At 39.2% G+C, this 17,257-nt stretch overlaps 1 protein-coding gene across 7 annotated transcripts in view; it reads right to left on the bottom strand.

The window, feature by feature from the left end:
- LOC106650102 (serine-rich adhesin for platelets-like) overlaps positions 1-17,257 on the bottom strand; it is a 50,242-nt gene that overhangs the window by 2,649 nt on the left and 30,336 nt on the right. For 5 of the 7 annotated variants that reach the window (XM_023461192.1, XM_023461190.1, XM_014367899.2 and 2 more), the window contains 2 exons: positions 765-1,148; positions 39-673 (listed from right to left, as the gene is read on the bottom strand). In XM_023461192.1, coding sequence (XP_023316960.1) covers positions 39-673; positions 765-1,148 — 1,019 coding nt within the window. Of the gene's footprint in view, positions 1-38; positions 674-764; positions 1,149-2,886; positions 3,089-7,755; positions 8,184-17,257 lie in introns of those variants that run through there. The other 2 variants (XM_014367903.2, XM_023461191.1) reach the window with 2 other exon arrangements.

The following is a 17,257-nucleotide window of genomic DNA, read 5'->3' as shown; positions in this document are numbered from 1 at the left end:
AGCAATAAACGAAAAAATACGACGAAATAATCACTCACAATTGTACGTTATTATTGCTAGAATCGTCTGTGTTGACGCGGTGCTGAGTCCTCGTAACGACGACGCTCTTGGCCTTGTCGCAGTTCTCGTAAAGAGGCTCGTCCTCGTCGTCGCCCTCGTCCTCGTCGGACGCGTAATTGCAGTCCATGCCGTCGTCCTTGCTCTCCGACCTGACGATGCACTTTGGCTTGTCGCTACTACTACTACTACTACCGTTACTACCTAGGATGACCATGGTGACCTCGTTGTCGCTGTCGGTCGTCACGATGGTCGGGGTGCAGCGGCTGCTGACGCTGCTACTGCTGCTGGACTTGTTGAGGGTCGAGTGGGGCGAGACGTCGTCGGTCGACTCGCCCTCGCAGAAGCCCTCGGTGCTGAGCAGCGACGGGCTGCCGTCCGTCGTCGTCGTGATAATGGACGTGTCCGTGTTCTCGCTGGAAGTCAGCGACGAGGCTTTGGATATGTCGCTGCCGGCGAAGCTGTGGGTTTTGCGAATGTTCGCCGACGACGACTGCTGCTGTTGTTCCTGCTGCTGTTGCTGCTGCTCGTCGAGGCTCTCCGAGAGTTGGGTAATTATTTCGCACTTCAGATGATTGATGTCCTTGCTTAGGCTGCTTGAGCTGAGTTCGTGCAGCTGTTAAGAAAAGAAATCGTTTTATCGTATCAAGATGATCTACATAAGGATTGTAATTAATTTTCTTAGGCACGCGCGATCGGACACGAACCTGGAAATCGGACGAATCGATGTCCATATCCTTGATCTCGTCGATGTTCACGCAGCCGCAGGTCTGATCTCTGGCTTCCTTGATGTAGCACTTGGTGAGCCGCCTCAACCTGGCGATCTCCAGCTGCTGAGTCCTGATGAGGCCATCCTTCTCGCAGAGCAGCTGCCTGATGGACTTTTGCTCCTGCTTGAGCCGCGACTCGAGCACCAGCAAGGCGCGCAGTATCCTCGACAGCTGATCGTCGCGCAGTACTCGCTCCTTTTCGTGCTGGCTGATCCGCGAGTTCAGCTCCTTGGCGAGATCGTGACAGCGACGAGTGGCCGCGCGCAGCGACTCCTGCGATCGATTGTAATCCTGACGCAGCGAGCGCACCTCCGACTCCATCTGTACGAGGACAGAAGAAAAAATCACGTTTAATCCTTGCTCGTTCCTTTTTTTCTTCATCTTCTTCTTAGCTCTATTATGTTTTATGTATGAATATAGGACTTTTTTTTAATTTCGTTTCTCGGATGTGCACTCATCGCTCAAGAATTTCCAACCCTATATATATTATATAGAAACGCAAGAGACCGTCTGTGGAATGCAGTCGCGAAAAAGCGCCGTGTCATCCATACAATGTATACGTCTCGTGTATACAGCTTGTCGAAGCCAACTAAAGCGTTCAACTGCACCGAGCTGCAATCGCGAGAGCTACGTCAGCGTTCTACACAGCCTGTATTGGCCTCACATAGGCAGGCAGGCAGGTACCGCACGCAGCAGCAGCAGCACATAATGCACATAGCAAACACGAATATTATTTCGCGAGCCGCGATTTATATTATACGGCACTCGAGGTTGACCTCCTATCGATGACGACGGACACACATTGGCCGCGCGACCGAGCGTCGAGCGAGTGTAAGAAAGAGAGAGAGAGAGAGAAAAAAACCGTTGGTCAAAGGAATGGGAGAAAGCCGTTTCGCACGCGCGCATACTATGTGCTGCTTATAGCGCTGCACGATGCTAAAATGTGGGTGTGTTGTATCACCTCTGTTTGTCGATCTCCGAGACCGCGGCATATATAGTCTATAAATAAAGCTACCGTGAAGAATTTCTTGGAGAATTAACTTGCAGCTATTGCAGTGTGCCAGTGAATCATTTAATGCATTTTTGACACATCGAAACGAGTGCATTTGCGTTTTGGAATATTCTCGGCCAAGAGCACCTATACAATTTAACAGCGACCAACGAGTGACCTTGTCTCTTCCCTCGTTCACGCATTCTTCTACCGCGCTCCGGATCAAAATAGTACTGCGTCGTGGAGAAAAAAATTCCAGCATTCGACCAAGTTGCTGTAGCCGCTGCTTCACGCATCAACATCAAATGCCGATATAAAGACTGCCAATGTTTTAAAAAAAATTCTTTTATACCGTCGCTCGCGCGTGTTATATACATAATATATAATCGGCTTTTGAAAGTCTTTGGCGCACAAGCGCGGCGATGATCGCGCGGCGTCAGCAACAACACACACAGCATCCTCTCGAAATAATTTGCTTTTCCGAACTAATGAAGCGTGCGAACGACCTTGAGGCAGATCCCGCACGTGCAGCGTAGCGAGAAGCGGTGAAAAAAAAAAAATAATAAAGAGGCAGCGAAAAGTCGCTCAAGCGTGCAAGGCTTACGATTAGCCACAAAGATTTCACGCTCCGAAGCCTTTTTTCGTTGTTGAATGGGTGAACGAAAAAGGGCGCACACGAGCACGCACGTTTTTACCCCAAAAATATAATGTGTTATTCGATAATTGAGTTTCGCGCAAAGTCATACATGTTGCGCAAGCACTACTGGTGCAAACCGCACGAAGACAGAGGAATTTTCAGAAAAAAATTCGAGCCTCTGCTCTAGTACACTTTTATAACACGCTCGGCAGGTTGATTATATTGACGCGCAGATTGCACTTCATGTACATATAACGTCGCGATCGCGCGCGGCACGATTTTGCAATTAAACAAAAAATTCCGGCCAGGTTTGTAACTGTACACTCGTCGGCTGACGAGTCAGAAAATAAGAACTAATAAAAAATTGCCCGTGTCGCCAAAAACTATTGGATAAATATTCCACACAGAAATCGTATGATAATTATCGTCACCTGTCCAAGTCTACTCGCTAGCCGCTGCAACAGTTCGAGAACGACACCGACGATCCACCTGATCATTCCAGCTCTGCTCGTCAATCGTCTACCAGCCGTACCGAAACAATAACGATTCCTAGCATTCTTCGATCTCGCGCCACTTCTCTCCATTTCGCGTCCCTCGCGCGCCAATGCGCAACAACAATGACCACGACCGTCTTCGATGAAGACGATTTCTTTTTTCAACACCTCGGCGATCGGCGATGGCACTACACGTGTGTACACCGATGAATCGTACCTTAAACTGCGGTGCGCGCGAGTGCATCCAGCCGTGTTGCCCGCGGCATGCAGCGCGTCTCGACTGACCTTGAACTTGCGTATTGTAAAAAGAAAAAAAAATCGTGACAATCGAGCGTGAGCTATAAAACGCGCTTCATTAAGCTCGCGGCTCTCGATAATTATTGCGCCAGTTTATGTGTTATTGTGTGTGTTAAACGTACTGGAGATGCCGAACTTTTTTTTTTCCTTTTTTTGATTCCTTGACTCGCTAAAAAATTAATCTCCGTTTTATCAGCTGTGATGCAATTTATTAGATATGCAAAAAACTCTCGAACGAGATCTTGCATATAGTGACTAAGAGAGTTACACGCGAGCTCCTTTTTTATCGAGAAGATAAGTTTTTTAATCAGCTAGAATAACGAGTCATCGTCAGCATCATCGACAGCATTAGCCGAGTTCATTGCACTTGACTTTTTTTCATCTCTGAATTCATTATATGCGTTTTTATAAACATTTACATGTGTATTAATAATCAAATTGACTAGGAGCATCGATTAAAAAAATCGAGTTCTTCTTCGAACTAGCTCAGAGCGTGTAATGTATTTATTCATCGTTGGCAATGCTCTGATTCCTCCCATTGCAGAAAGAGATATACAATTATGTAATATTAAACATTTTCTCGGGTAATGAACAATGCCAGGAGAGTAAACAACCTACAGGTATGCGCATCTTGCATTCGCGTGTAGACACGTGTTTGTATATAATAATTGCGTACCAAGTATTTTAACGGGCAATCACGCAGCAAATTACCGACGATGTGTGTATCGCAATAATAAAATGTACGTCTTTCAAAAACTATTCGACGCTATTGATGAATTCGCGATGTGTTCGAGGCGTTGTAAATGTAACCTAACAGGTGAGATTTAATTGTATTTTCTATATACGATGAAAGTGAGATGAAAATCGTTGTAAACACGCCATAAGCTCACTTATAAGCATGAGAGAGAAAAGAAAAACTATTTGAGATAATCTAGACTGTTCACCATGACAATCATGTGAAGTATAAACCGCGAATGGTGTGAAAAAATTCCAAGTTCGCTGTCTATTAATTACTGAAACATCGTGTTTTAGTAACATAACGATTGTTGCAATTTAGCTTCACCCTATGTACCCACACGTATCGCTAAAGTTTGTAACGATTATTACATAATTCATTTGACGGCGTATCAGCTGCCTACAAAGGAAAGCCTCTCCTATCGAAACGTCGATCTCAGTCACTGAGTCAGCTGTTTTTGCCTTCCTTTCTTCAAATCTTCGTATTTTTCTTGACCCTCGAGAAAAATACGACTCCAGCCCTCCTAGTATACACAAAAGTGTATTCTATCATTTAAATACTAGGAACCAAAAATGCTGACCGAATAAAAGAGCAAAGGGATGTACGCTTGGTGATTCGGGCTGAATTCAGTACGACACGTGCCGGGCTTGACCATTTGTTTCGTCAAAACGAAAGTTTATGTATATACAAGCAAACGCTTCCCCGATACCGAATAATAGGGAGGGCAAAAAAAGCTTATATGGAGAAAAATGAAATTCATGTATTTATTCTTGGACGCGTGCGGCTTGTCTTTCGAATGGTAAATAGTCGAGCGTTTATAGAGAAATATTATTATGCGTGTTTTCGCGAGAGAGCATGTATATATACAAGCACAATCTGAAAAAAGAGAAGCAGTTACATTATGAATTCAGCCTAGTTTGAAAGTGCCAAAAAAAAAGTTAATAGCGCGATGCCCGACACGTACACACGCATAATAATGTAGTACGTGAAATCATGGATACGATCGGCTTAGTGACAGCGGTGCCATATATGTTTTAGTGACTTTTGCGTGCGCAATGTGGCATTTAATATTTCAGCTTTTATCGATTGTGTGTATGTGTGTGTTTGCCAATACACATATCGATGTGTGGGCTCTTCGTTCTCTCTATGCGACCATAAATCTAAAGGCAATATTTCATCAAACGATAATATTTTAAAATCCCCAAGTGTAAACAAACAAAAATTGGCTTCAGCGCGTAAGGAGTATGTTATTTTAATGAAATCAAATAATACATCGATGAACGGTGTGGTTTTCTAAGGATACCGAATATTATTGGCGATCAAGCCTTATTGTTTAAAAAGTTACCAGTATGGTACATATCATACGTGTCACGGAGGTGTCATACAAAAATGACCAAAAATTCCTGCGATATTTGATAACTCGAGCCTCCGACAGATCGCATAATTCTCATTTTCATTTGGGGTCGCGATCAGCTGTTCATACAGTAAGCAAAAGGTTATGCATACTGGCGGCACGCTTCAATGACGTCCGGCGCGCAATCGATCGTATCATCGGCTGCTCTCCCCTCGGTTTCGTCACACTATTAATTTCTGATCAATTACCGGTATGAGCATAAAGTCGGCGTATCGCGGCTGCCAATGCCAATGACGACGGCGACGCCGCGCGAAGTCACTGCGAAAATATTCGAATAATTTGGCCAAAATCTTACCTAATTCCGAGCGCGAGCGATCGTTAGCGTACAAATAACGGCTCTCTGCAAATGGTTTCTCGAATTGATTAAAAAGTCATTTGACGCGTGGGAAGCTAGGGTATGTACGGGTCTTGTGTACGTTAGGGTACAAAGATCGCGAACGTTCGTCATTATAAGCAGACGTGTGTATTACGACGAAGGTCAGAATCTTGAGACAGTATAATACGTACGTATAATGCGAAGGGATTAAAAAGCGACGGCTTCGTTGCGGCCTGTCGACGCGTGTGTGCATATAAGTACGATATGTATACGTGCACCAATGGCACGCGGCTATTACGACACTCGCTGCAACGCGTTAAATACATACAATTTCGCAGTTCTACTTGCATCAGCTGCTCGTGAGCCGCAGCCTCGGGATACGTATCATCTACGGCGGCGGCGGCGTCGTCGATGCGCACCGATCAAAGAGACACGCGTATTAAGCAAAGTCGCTTGCATTTTATATTCTCCTCCGATTATTGCAAAATAATCGATGACTTTTATTTCGTAGGTGTGCAATGCGCGAAAGCTATGTATAGGAGCTAACGAAATCATTGTTTGATTAATCTTTTGTTGTTATCGGCATATGTCGAGCTCGAGACAAACTCGAGCGTCAATATTTGAAAGGTACTATCAGCGCTTTATATTATTCATGAGCATGATGAATTTTCATCGTTGCGTAAGTGTGGCATTCTTCGGCGTTTGAATGAATATTATCTTGAGGAATGAAATTAATAGTTATGTACGAATAGATGAGGCCGAGGCTTGCCGAAAAAAAGTATTTATTACTTTAATTACAGAAAGAGACACTTGGATTACTCAAAATTAGTCGTTACCGTGTACTTAAAAACCACTAACACGTGACACAGTTGTCTTTGACTTTTTTAGATGAACAGATGGAATGTGCTACTGGTGTCAATGACATCAAGACACAGCATAGACGGACAAGAATTGCTTGACACATCTTTGAGTATTTACGCGAAGCGCAAGTGTGCGCACTAAACGGAATATAACAGATGCGATGCATAATATAGAGATACGTTTATAAAAGTATGCGTGTTTTCTTTCAACGGATTCTCAGTAGAATCCTACAAGCAGCGATTAAACATATATATATGCCACACCATTATTCGAGCTGTTGTTGTTGTTGTTGTTGTTGTTGCTGTTGTTGCAACTGCAAAGTCGCGCGCATTCTTGCCCTAATGACACAGTAGAAAAAAAGAATGCTGCTGCTGGCTGCTGCTATTGGAGTGCAGACATACCTCGCGAGAGATTTCCCACGCCGCTTTTCCGCGCACAGGCGAGCATCGATGAACACGGCACTGCAACTGCAGCGGCAAACAGCACGCGACGCGATGCATTATAGCACGAAATTGGATTTTTTTACACGAGAGATGCTTATCCGCACAATACACAAGTGTGAGATACTTATAAAATTCATATTATGTCCTGCGAAGATTTATCGCTTGTACGATTTGTGCGTGAAACGGCCAAGGACGATATTGATGTGTCAAAAAGTTCTGCGATAAGTTTTGCGCGCGGAATTTTCGGCACTTGATCATTGCGCTCCACACTGGCTGATGCGGTCACATTCTTTTCGATTATGTTACCAAAAAATCTACATTATGTATAAGGAATACATAATCCCGACGTAATAAACGCACAAAAAAAGTCGCATGTTCGCACCTCGATATACGCGCGTAATAACCTTGACGTAATTTCAGAAATATACACGGCACTCAAGCTGAATATAATTTTCATTCTCTTGTATTTATATATACGCATCTCGAGTGCGAAACCGAGGAGAAATTATTGATACCTGGTATGTATCGCATCTCCACGCCTTATTCTGGCTAAAAAGTAAGGAAAAAAAAATTCACTCGGCGAGCGGGAATCGGCGCGCGAAGGACCGCGTGCCTCGACGCGATTCCGGAGCGCCGGACACTTTCCTTGTAGAGAACGGAGCAGCGCTACACGCTACATAAATATATTTATATGCGTAAGTGCGAAAGGCTTGAACGAAAGGAAAAAACGAATAGATACCTCTGGCTCCGATTCTTTGATTTTTATGAGCATTTCAGCATGTCAGACTCGCTATTATCGCAAATTCAGCAGTCTTGTGCATACGCGCACACAGGCACACACGTACACACACTCGTGTACATAAAACGAGTCGCACTAGTAAGGCACCATTGGACACTTTGATATATATTTTCAATATGCATATACACTGGCTCGGCACTCGGTCACCCACTTGTGCACTGGATTTATAACTCACAAAAATTGCACGTCTTTTTGCATTAATAAATATACTGCAGAGGGACGCCAAATGGATCCGTGCCGCAGTAGCAGCAACAGCGACAACCGGAGCAGCAGCGCGCGGGAGTATATCAGTGTTGTTTGTGCTGCGCGTTCATAAAGGACGCCAACGCGACGACGACGACGAGCCAACTGAAACTGGTCAGTCTGGATATGTATAGGCTGAGCTCGAGCGTGCAGCCACGAGTGTGCGGAGCGGTCGAGTCGAGTCTCTTTCCTTCTCTCTTTTATCTCTATCTTTCTTTCTCTCTCTCTTTCTTCGTCGTCGTCGTCGGCCGGTCGGTCGGTAGTCGGGCTATATAGATATACGAGCACTGCTGTGGAGTTGGTTTCTCTCGCGCATTATAAGCGCGCGCTCGGTTTGCTTTTCTTATTGCGTTGCGACGATCGAGGAACATGTGCTATATAGAGGCCGAGTGCTGTCTGTGTGTATTATAGGATATACTGCCGCGGCAAGTGGGGGTGAAGCGAAAGACCGTTGAACGTAGTCGTGCAGCGCGGTGCTGCCCTTTTTACGCTCTGCTTATGCGTCTAACCGAGTTTGTGTGCTCATTAGACCGATATTTCCATACTTTTCAAGTGTGCGGACGAGCCACAAGTGAGCAACCGAGAGTTACTTTTCCGTGAACATAAGTTCAATTTTTTTCCTTACACCGCAGAATTTTGTAACCATATATATGTGTAGGTTTCTATAGGAGCTCTTAAAGCATAAGTGCGCATTTTAAAAAATCCACTGGAGCCACTATATTGACTTATCTAAATGTTGAATTGTGTGTGATACTTTTCGTTTCCTCTTTCCTATGCGTATACCAACGTAATGTAAAGAATATAACATAGAGAAAATTTAGGAACTTCATCGGAAGTCGATGGAGAATAAAAAAAGTGAAAGAACCTTTTAGAGCATCGATAACCGAAGTGAGAAGGAGTGTGCCGGTTACAAATTTTAAGATTAATTAGTGCCTTCATATATCGCTTATGTACAGATATTTATATGGATCTAGATGCTTGTCACGAAAGTCAAGTCGTAAAAATCATACGTATATATATTTTTTGTTTACCACTCGAGAGATACATCGGAAGTGAGCAAATCGATCGCTTAGCAATCAAAAACATAGTCAATGTCGCATTGTAAAGATTGAGTAAGCCGCTGTTCCCTCTGCACCTATGCTGGTGACAGTACCACGTGAAAAAAATAAACAATGTATTCATTAGCGCATCTAACGTTAATATAGCTCCAACACACAGTGGCTTCTTTTACCGATCATTGCACATATGTCTGCGGTATAATCTTTCCGCTCTCATGTAGAAGTTTATAAACAGTTTGTGCGCGTTACGTTAGAACAGCGTGAGATTGTCGCTTCTTTTGGACATTACACGAAAGAAAATCGAGGCAAGATACGTCTAAGAATGAAATCAGAGACCACTTGTAACTCACACATACGTATGAGGGGGATTTAAATAGTTAGTGCAGCAACATCGAGCACTCTTGCAGATATCATATGTGTCTGTGTTAGTGTGTGTGTACCGACATTTTTTCCTGGACGGATATGAGTTGCGCGGGTATGATACACAAGTGTAAATGTACTAACTTTTAATTTTACAACGCGGCAAGTTTATGTTTCACTGCTATTTTCGAAACGTCATTTTTGTTTTTTTTTCGAGCATTACACATCTTGAGAGTTATACTCCGGTATATGATACATGAGACCAGAAATGGATATGTTTATAAAATTCAACTTGTTGAGGCTTGAAAGAGCCGCGTCGAAGCCGATCGGATCGTGCGAAAAAGGTAAAAATTTTCAAAACATGTCCAAGTGCATAAAAATGTTGTGGATTTGGGAAAAATTAGGACTCGCAAATATTTTCCCACATACTGAGCTAATTTGTCCGCGTCGGCGAGTGAATTGAACTGAACACATTGAATAATCGGACAAAACATTCCTTAATGCATGACCAAGAACCATTTCCGTTTTCTTTTTCTCTTATAACAATAAAAAAATAAGCTACGCGATACAGAAGAAAATGTAGACGTATTTGTAACGCGCCAGTAGGACACACAGGACACGGAGCGCATCCATTAAAGAGAAAAAAATGAATATACCTTCCTAAATGAAAGTAAACACATAAATCAAGGATTTTTGCTTTCGGGATTTTTGAAAAATGTCTATCTACACATTCAGTACAAGGGTAGCTCGAACAAAATATACGTAACTCGATATTCCACATACGAATACTTTGAAAAGTAAATTTTAAAATATAAAATAAAAATTAGCCAACTCTTCATTCGATTCGCTAGAATGATATGACATATTTCACGCTACATCAGCTATAATAGTTTGAGCTTTTGTTCTTCAATTTCGAAGCGTCAATACACAAGCTCATTTGAATTTCAGCCACGTGAATCGGCAAATACACTCTTTTTTTACCTTGGTTTATTTCGCAATTTTTTTATTTATTTATATTATAATTCAAAATTGCTTATTTCTAAATTTTCGGCAAGTGTATTCCTTAAATGGGAATTTCGCAATAGCTGAGCCGGAGCGCAATTTATATGGACACATACACACAAAGAAACGAGATGAAAAAGAAAGATACGATACACGTTGAAATATCGGCGAAGTGAAAGGTCAAGATATTGTTTAGATAAATAAGTAATTCTGCTGCTAGGAATAAAAATTGACAAAAAAGTGTTTCATCGGAGCTCCCGTCGAGTAGTGTGTTTCGTCTGTCCTTACGAAGCGATTTTACGACGGGAGCTCGTCAACGGCAGGGGGAAAACAAACGCTTGACCTCGATTTATTACGCGCGCTAATATACATGTATATAGCGCTGTTAAAACGCAGAAAAAAAAAACAATCACGCTCAAAACTTCGCACTTTATAAGGCATGGCAAAACAGCGATCATGCCGAGCTGAACGCCGTCGATGTTGAAATGAAACAAAGAAGCATAGGTGCGCAAACAACATCGAGGAGATCCCCGCAGAAAGGAGACGCATGAAAAAAGGCAGAGAGAAAGAAACAAAAGCAGAGACCTGCTCTGCGGGATAAGTTGGCCACAAAAAATAGACCCTACGTAGCAGAGTGCACGGTTACCCCGAATACGGTTAGCAAATGACTCCTGTCGAGACAGGTTCACGTGTTATAAACACAAGCACAGGTGCCATAAAAGAAGAGCGAATATGCATCTTATTCGGTAATTAACGCGTGATTGTACTTGGGAGCTCACTGCGTCTATGCAGTCGGAGTCGAGGCACGAACGCCGATCGACTCGGGCTGTATCGGAGCCATACATATCCGATCTTTGTAAATGCGCGCGAGAACTCGTATCGTGTAATTTTATACGGGTTTTCCTCGTAGGTGTACCATTCGTTGTAATAATAGTGATAGATGAGAAAATAAGGTGTTGAAAAAGCAGCTTATACACATTGTACGAGGCTGTGCATAGGTATATCGAGGTATACACGTCGAACTCGTGTATAACCGTACACACAGCACTTATACAGCTGGCCGATACGTATACGATATTGCAATTCAGCAGCAGCAGCAGCAGCGGATGCTGCCAATAAATCGACGAGAAAATGGTAAAAAAAATCACAGCATCTTCGAGCGCCGAGACATATAGCTCTATAGAGGCAGATCGTTTTATTAGGCGCTCCAGCGCTGCAGCTCCGATCACGCGGCCCCGCGAGAAATCGGCGCACGAGCGAATCGCGATAAAAGGACCGCGAGTCCGCATAAAATTCGCTCTTTTTCTACACTGAGAAAAAAAAATCATTGAAACAATGAAAATTTCATTGATTCAACGAAATCATTTAATTAAATACAATCTATGAAATAATTTCATCGAAACAATATTTTTTTTTTATTGCATGAATGAAATTATTTTGTTTGAGTTATTAAATTATTAATCTATTGAATCAAATCAATCAATAAGATTAATTAAATATACATAGAAGTGATAAAATATTTCATCAAATATATTTTTTATTTATTTCACTTTAATAAATAGTTTTATTATTTCAATGAAATATTGTTTGAAAATAATGAAATATTATATAAAACTAATATTTCAGTTATTGATATCAACAAATGGTGTCTTAGGTTTAATCAAATATATTATAAAATAAATAAAATATTACATGAAATTGATGATTCAGTTGTTCAATCAATGAAATATTTCATTCAAATAAGGGAAAATTTGTCAAAACTAATGTGTAAATATGAAAAATTATTCATTTGTTCGATATATCATACTAAGGGTGAGTCCGAGTATACTGATGGCATTGCATGTGTTAATTAACTCCTGTACCTGTAATTAAACATTGCTTATACAGAATTTAAATATATTCATTACATATTTTTTGAAATTATAAGTTTTTTGCCTACCTACATCTAGAAACAATGTTACATTACATTCATTTACAAACGCACGCACGCAACTCATACTTATATACGCTCAAATACATTGGGGATAAAAGATGAGAGCTTTCTTATATAGCAATCAAAAATTTGTTCAGCCACTTGCGAGTTTTGAAATGCGCCATCTAGGAAGTCGGGTGAACTATAAAAAATAAATCGTTTCATTGATGCAACAAAATATCTAATTATTATAAAAAAATATTTCATTATATCAATAAATTAAAAATAATTTAATTGAAATAGTAAATAATTTAGGTTGATTAAATGAAGCGTTCAAAAAGTGCATTTTGGTACGTGATTTATTAAAAAAAATTATACTTTTGTAGTTATCAACTTACATTGGGATACTTTTAATTACCATATAGGTATACATCTTTGAGAATTACTTATAAAATGATCTATTGTCGGTTTATAATTGGAAAGGTTTTCTCTTTCAACAAAACAATAAGAGTTAGTTAACAACTGCACTTCGTAAGCCGATAAATGTTCATTATGATAAGTAATTTTTAATTCTTCACATATGAATGAAACTCGGTTTTCCTTACTTACTAAGATATGACAAATTTTTCCTAACACAGCTGGTACACAATCAGTTGTACCACTATTCATATAAATTACTGATTGTTTTTTGTACAAAGTACCATTCACTCTTACCCATGTAACTACTGAAGGATCAGCGTTGAGCCAATCTATGGGCACTTTTTTTTTGAACTTTGAGAAGTCTAATAAATTCTTGATTGAACTAACTTCTTGTGAACCTACTTCCAATCTCGACTCAAACCCTCGATTAATCAATAGCCTATAAGAGAGCTGCAATTGATGTTTTACAGATAAACTTAATTCAGGATTTACCCTTGAGGTCATTGAATTCGCTACTTCTTTAAAAAATTTGTGTTTGCCTTCAAAACGAATGGTAGAGAATTGATTCAATGGTCCAAAAAGTTTCATTAATCGAGGGTAGTGAGTTAAGATATGATACTTAGGTTTTAAATCTTCTTTAAAATAAGTTATAAACATAGTGTGATGCTCGTGAATAGCATTTTGTAATCTTTCAATAATCGAGTCATTCACGACAGAACCTGTGACAAGACTAACAATTTCCTTAAGAAGTAAAAAATACTCCCATACTGGGTCGTTTTTTTTGACTAAATTACCAACGAGTATACCAAAATAATTGATCAAAAATGACATCTCTGATGCTGAGAGTATTAAATATTTTTTAGATACACAATCATTAGGTAATTTAGTCATTACATTCATATCATCCATACATTTTTTACTTAAATTAGCTAAACGTTCATTTACTTTTTCAAGTGTAAAATAATTTTTTTGTATCAAATGATGCAAAATATGTCCCATGTCGTAGCGGCATATGCCCTCGTAAAGATCGTGTGTTAAGTCCACACAACTATTTTTTGTCACATGAAAATAAGGTATTTGGTTGAAAATACATTCTTCTTCAACACCGTGAGTTAAGTTTTCAGCCGCCAACTTATAATTATCAACGTCTCGCAGTAACTGAGAATCTTCTCTAGTTAAAAATTTACGCTGATTAATATCAGCCGTACAAATACGACAACAATTCATAGATAAAAATGATTTCGAAAATCCCAATATGGAATTTGCTCCTAAATTGTCGCTCACGACTTGAAAAACTACAAAGTTAACTTTAATAGAATTAATGATTAAACCGTCCTTCACTAATTTTTTTAATTTATCTACACAGCATTGAAAGATTGGTTTATTACCAAAGTCTTTGTGATTCAAATAGCGATGCAGTTGAAATAATAAAATATTTTCTAACTGACTAACAAACTCATCTGGTATTCCTAAAATAGAAATATAAACTGCACCTATTTTATGCAAAACTTTACGACTACCAATCGGGTTATTTATTTCGAAATCATCATTGTNCGTAATAGTCGACTGTACATAGACTAATGGTTTTACTTGTGCAATTTAATGCAATTAAATAATGCACATTACTTGAAGTAATTGTACAATTCAAACTACCTAATATTAATGTATATTTTAAGACACCTCAAAATCATTGAATATCTCATAATAATATCTCATAATAAAATATTCAAATTATTAGATGCTCTGCGAGTCAGGTATTGGTCATGAAGCATGGCTTGGAAGTAAATTATGAAAAATCTGAGCAGCACTAAACCTTTATAATACATAAGACGGTTATATAAACATTAAAAACTAATTAAAGTATTGCTGAGTAGGCTATGAATCTCAGCAATACTTTAATTAGTTTTTAATGTTTATATAACCGTCTTATGTATTATAAAGGTTTAGTGCTGCTCAGATTTTTCATAATTTACTTCCAAGCCATGCTTCATGACCAATACCTGACTCGCAGAGCATCTAATAATTTGAATATTTTATTATGAGATATTATTATGAGATATTCAATGATTTTGAGGTGTCTTAAAATATACATTAATATTAGGTAGTTTGAATTGTACAATTACTTCAAGTAATGTGCATTATTTAATTGCATTAAATTGCACAAGTAAAACCATTAGTCTATGTACAGTCGACTATTACGAAGAAGTCGACAGAATGTTAACGAAGTATCTTTGCCATTCGTACCTCTCCTCTGTAGTTACCAAGTCTCAATGTGGTATGACACAATCTTATACTGCTATTATTACATTAAACTCAAAGTACAGAATGATAAAATATTGAAAAAATATGATGTATGAAAAATATGATGTATTGAATGTCTTTATTTAATACACATAACCTGAAATAATTAAATGATGAAAAGTACCTGAAATCATTGCATATTGTATGAAACCTGATAATATTGAACATCTCACAATAATTAACCTCAAACCCAACGAATATGCAAATTACTTAGGTACTGTGCGAGTCAGGTATTGGTCACCCAGTATTGAAATTTACTCAATACTCCGTAACTTTGAGTTTAATGAACTAACAGTAGATAAATATGTACTTAAGAAAGTAATACTTACTTTTAAAAGTATCGATATACTCTTGGAGGTCCCACTGCTTAAGCCAGTCTTGTACTTTTTCATCCATGATGATTTTACCGGCCGTTAGACAATGCGCAGATTTCGATTAGCAATAGGTCACTGGATATTCGAAACCGACAACACAGATTAAATTTTTGCCGGCTTTCCTCTCTCTATCACTGGTATGTGCAAGGTGAAACTCAAAACTAAACACTGTGATTGGAGCAGGGAGCTACTCCGCATTCGGAGGGTAGATCGCAACGAACTGCATTTGAAATTCTTGAAAAATCGAATGTTGTAGCGTTCGATAATGGCGGGCTTTAGCGAGTACAAAATAACATTTCGGAGCATTATAAAGGCGCGGGCTTTAGCGAGTACAAGTAACATTTTAAAAATAAAATTTGATGATAGTAATATATAGAAAACGATCATTCATTTTATCTGTTGAAATAATATAACAGTATCTGCTTCTATCATCTAAAATCTGTACGTAGTAATGGAATTTTAAAATAAAGGTTGAAATATTTTACCAATATGGTGTCGCGAGCGACGAAAACAAAATATTCTGACTCGAGGATATTGACTCATGATCATAGATCATGTTCATTCTGAAAAGTTATTATTGATTTGGTGACACTTACAAATTAATTCTGTTACAATTCGCAAGGGAAATTCAATAATTTATTATATCACATATTTATTTTATTAAAGCAACAATTTGGATTTTATGAGTTCGAATAAATATTTCATTGATTTTATGATATTCATTATAAACATTGTATTTCATTGAAATTATGAAATATAACGTTATTGGGACAAGATATTTTTTTGGTTCAATGAAATATTTCATTAGAATATTTCAGAATTTCAATGAAATTAATATTATTCATTTAATAGTATCATTTGATCGAAAGAATCAAATATTTTGTTAATAGAACTAAATATTTTGTTCATTGTTCTTCCAACGAAATATTGAATTGTTTTTACATAAATTTCATTGCTTCAATTGATCATATTCATCAAACTAATAGTGTATTAAATATTAAATTAAATTTCATTAAATCAATGAAATTTTTTTCTCAGTGTAATCGCGCTGCACGGCATGGCTCGACTTAATTCACTTTTTTTTCACTCGCGATTTATACAATTTATTATAACAGATTTAGAACACAGATCTTGGTTTTATTCTCATTTGCTCGGTTGTACACGTATATACAAGCAGGTTTTCTTTCTGTGCCACTCGACTGCCGCGTGCGTGCATATATAATGCGTGCGCATTGACGTACGTTATACACATTATATACGTAAACTCGGATGTTTCGAAGCCGATCGCACATGGCACCATGTATATTTTATTAAATATATATATGAAGCATGCTTGCGCATGATCGAGTGTCGCTATACGAGTCTTGGCGCAGTTTTTTACTCCGCAAAACTGGAATGCGACACTTTATTCAGAGCACATAACTGAATTCGACTCGGCACTTTCCTCGCGTCCCCCCGTGCACGTGCAAGTATGTATTAATTTATGCCGCAGCACGTGTGATAAATCGCCGACACGAAAATGACATTTGATTTTTCGCGAGCAGTATGAAACAATCCTCGGGTATTATGCGCTCGTTGAGACGTCGTCGCTGCATAACAATTAAGCGCGATAATTCCGGCGCTCGCGTGCTGTGTACAAAATAACGCGAAATCCTCCCACGCGCCTATACATCGACTCGTTAAGTGTATTATACAGACGCGTGCGGCAGGCCAATCAATGCCCGATAGCTGCGCGCGTGCAAGGAAAAAAAGCTCGAATATATACATAGAAT

This window comes from Trichogramma pretiosum, unplaced genomic scaffold (assembly GCF_000599845.2).
Source record: "Trichogramma pretiosum strain Unisexual culture from Peru unplaced genomic scaffold, Tpre_2.0 scaffold15, whole genome shotgun sequence".
Classification (NCBI taxonomy): domain Eukaryota; kingdom Metazoa; phylum Arthropoda; class Insecta; order Hymenoptera; family Trichogrammatidae; genus Trichogramma; species Trichogramma pretiosum.
The sequence above is the reverse complement of the archived record's forward strand: the minus strand, read 5'-3'. Positions and strand labels throughout refer to the sequence as shown.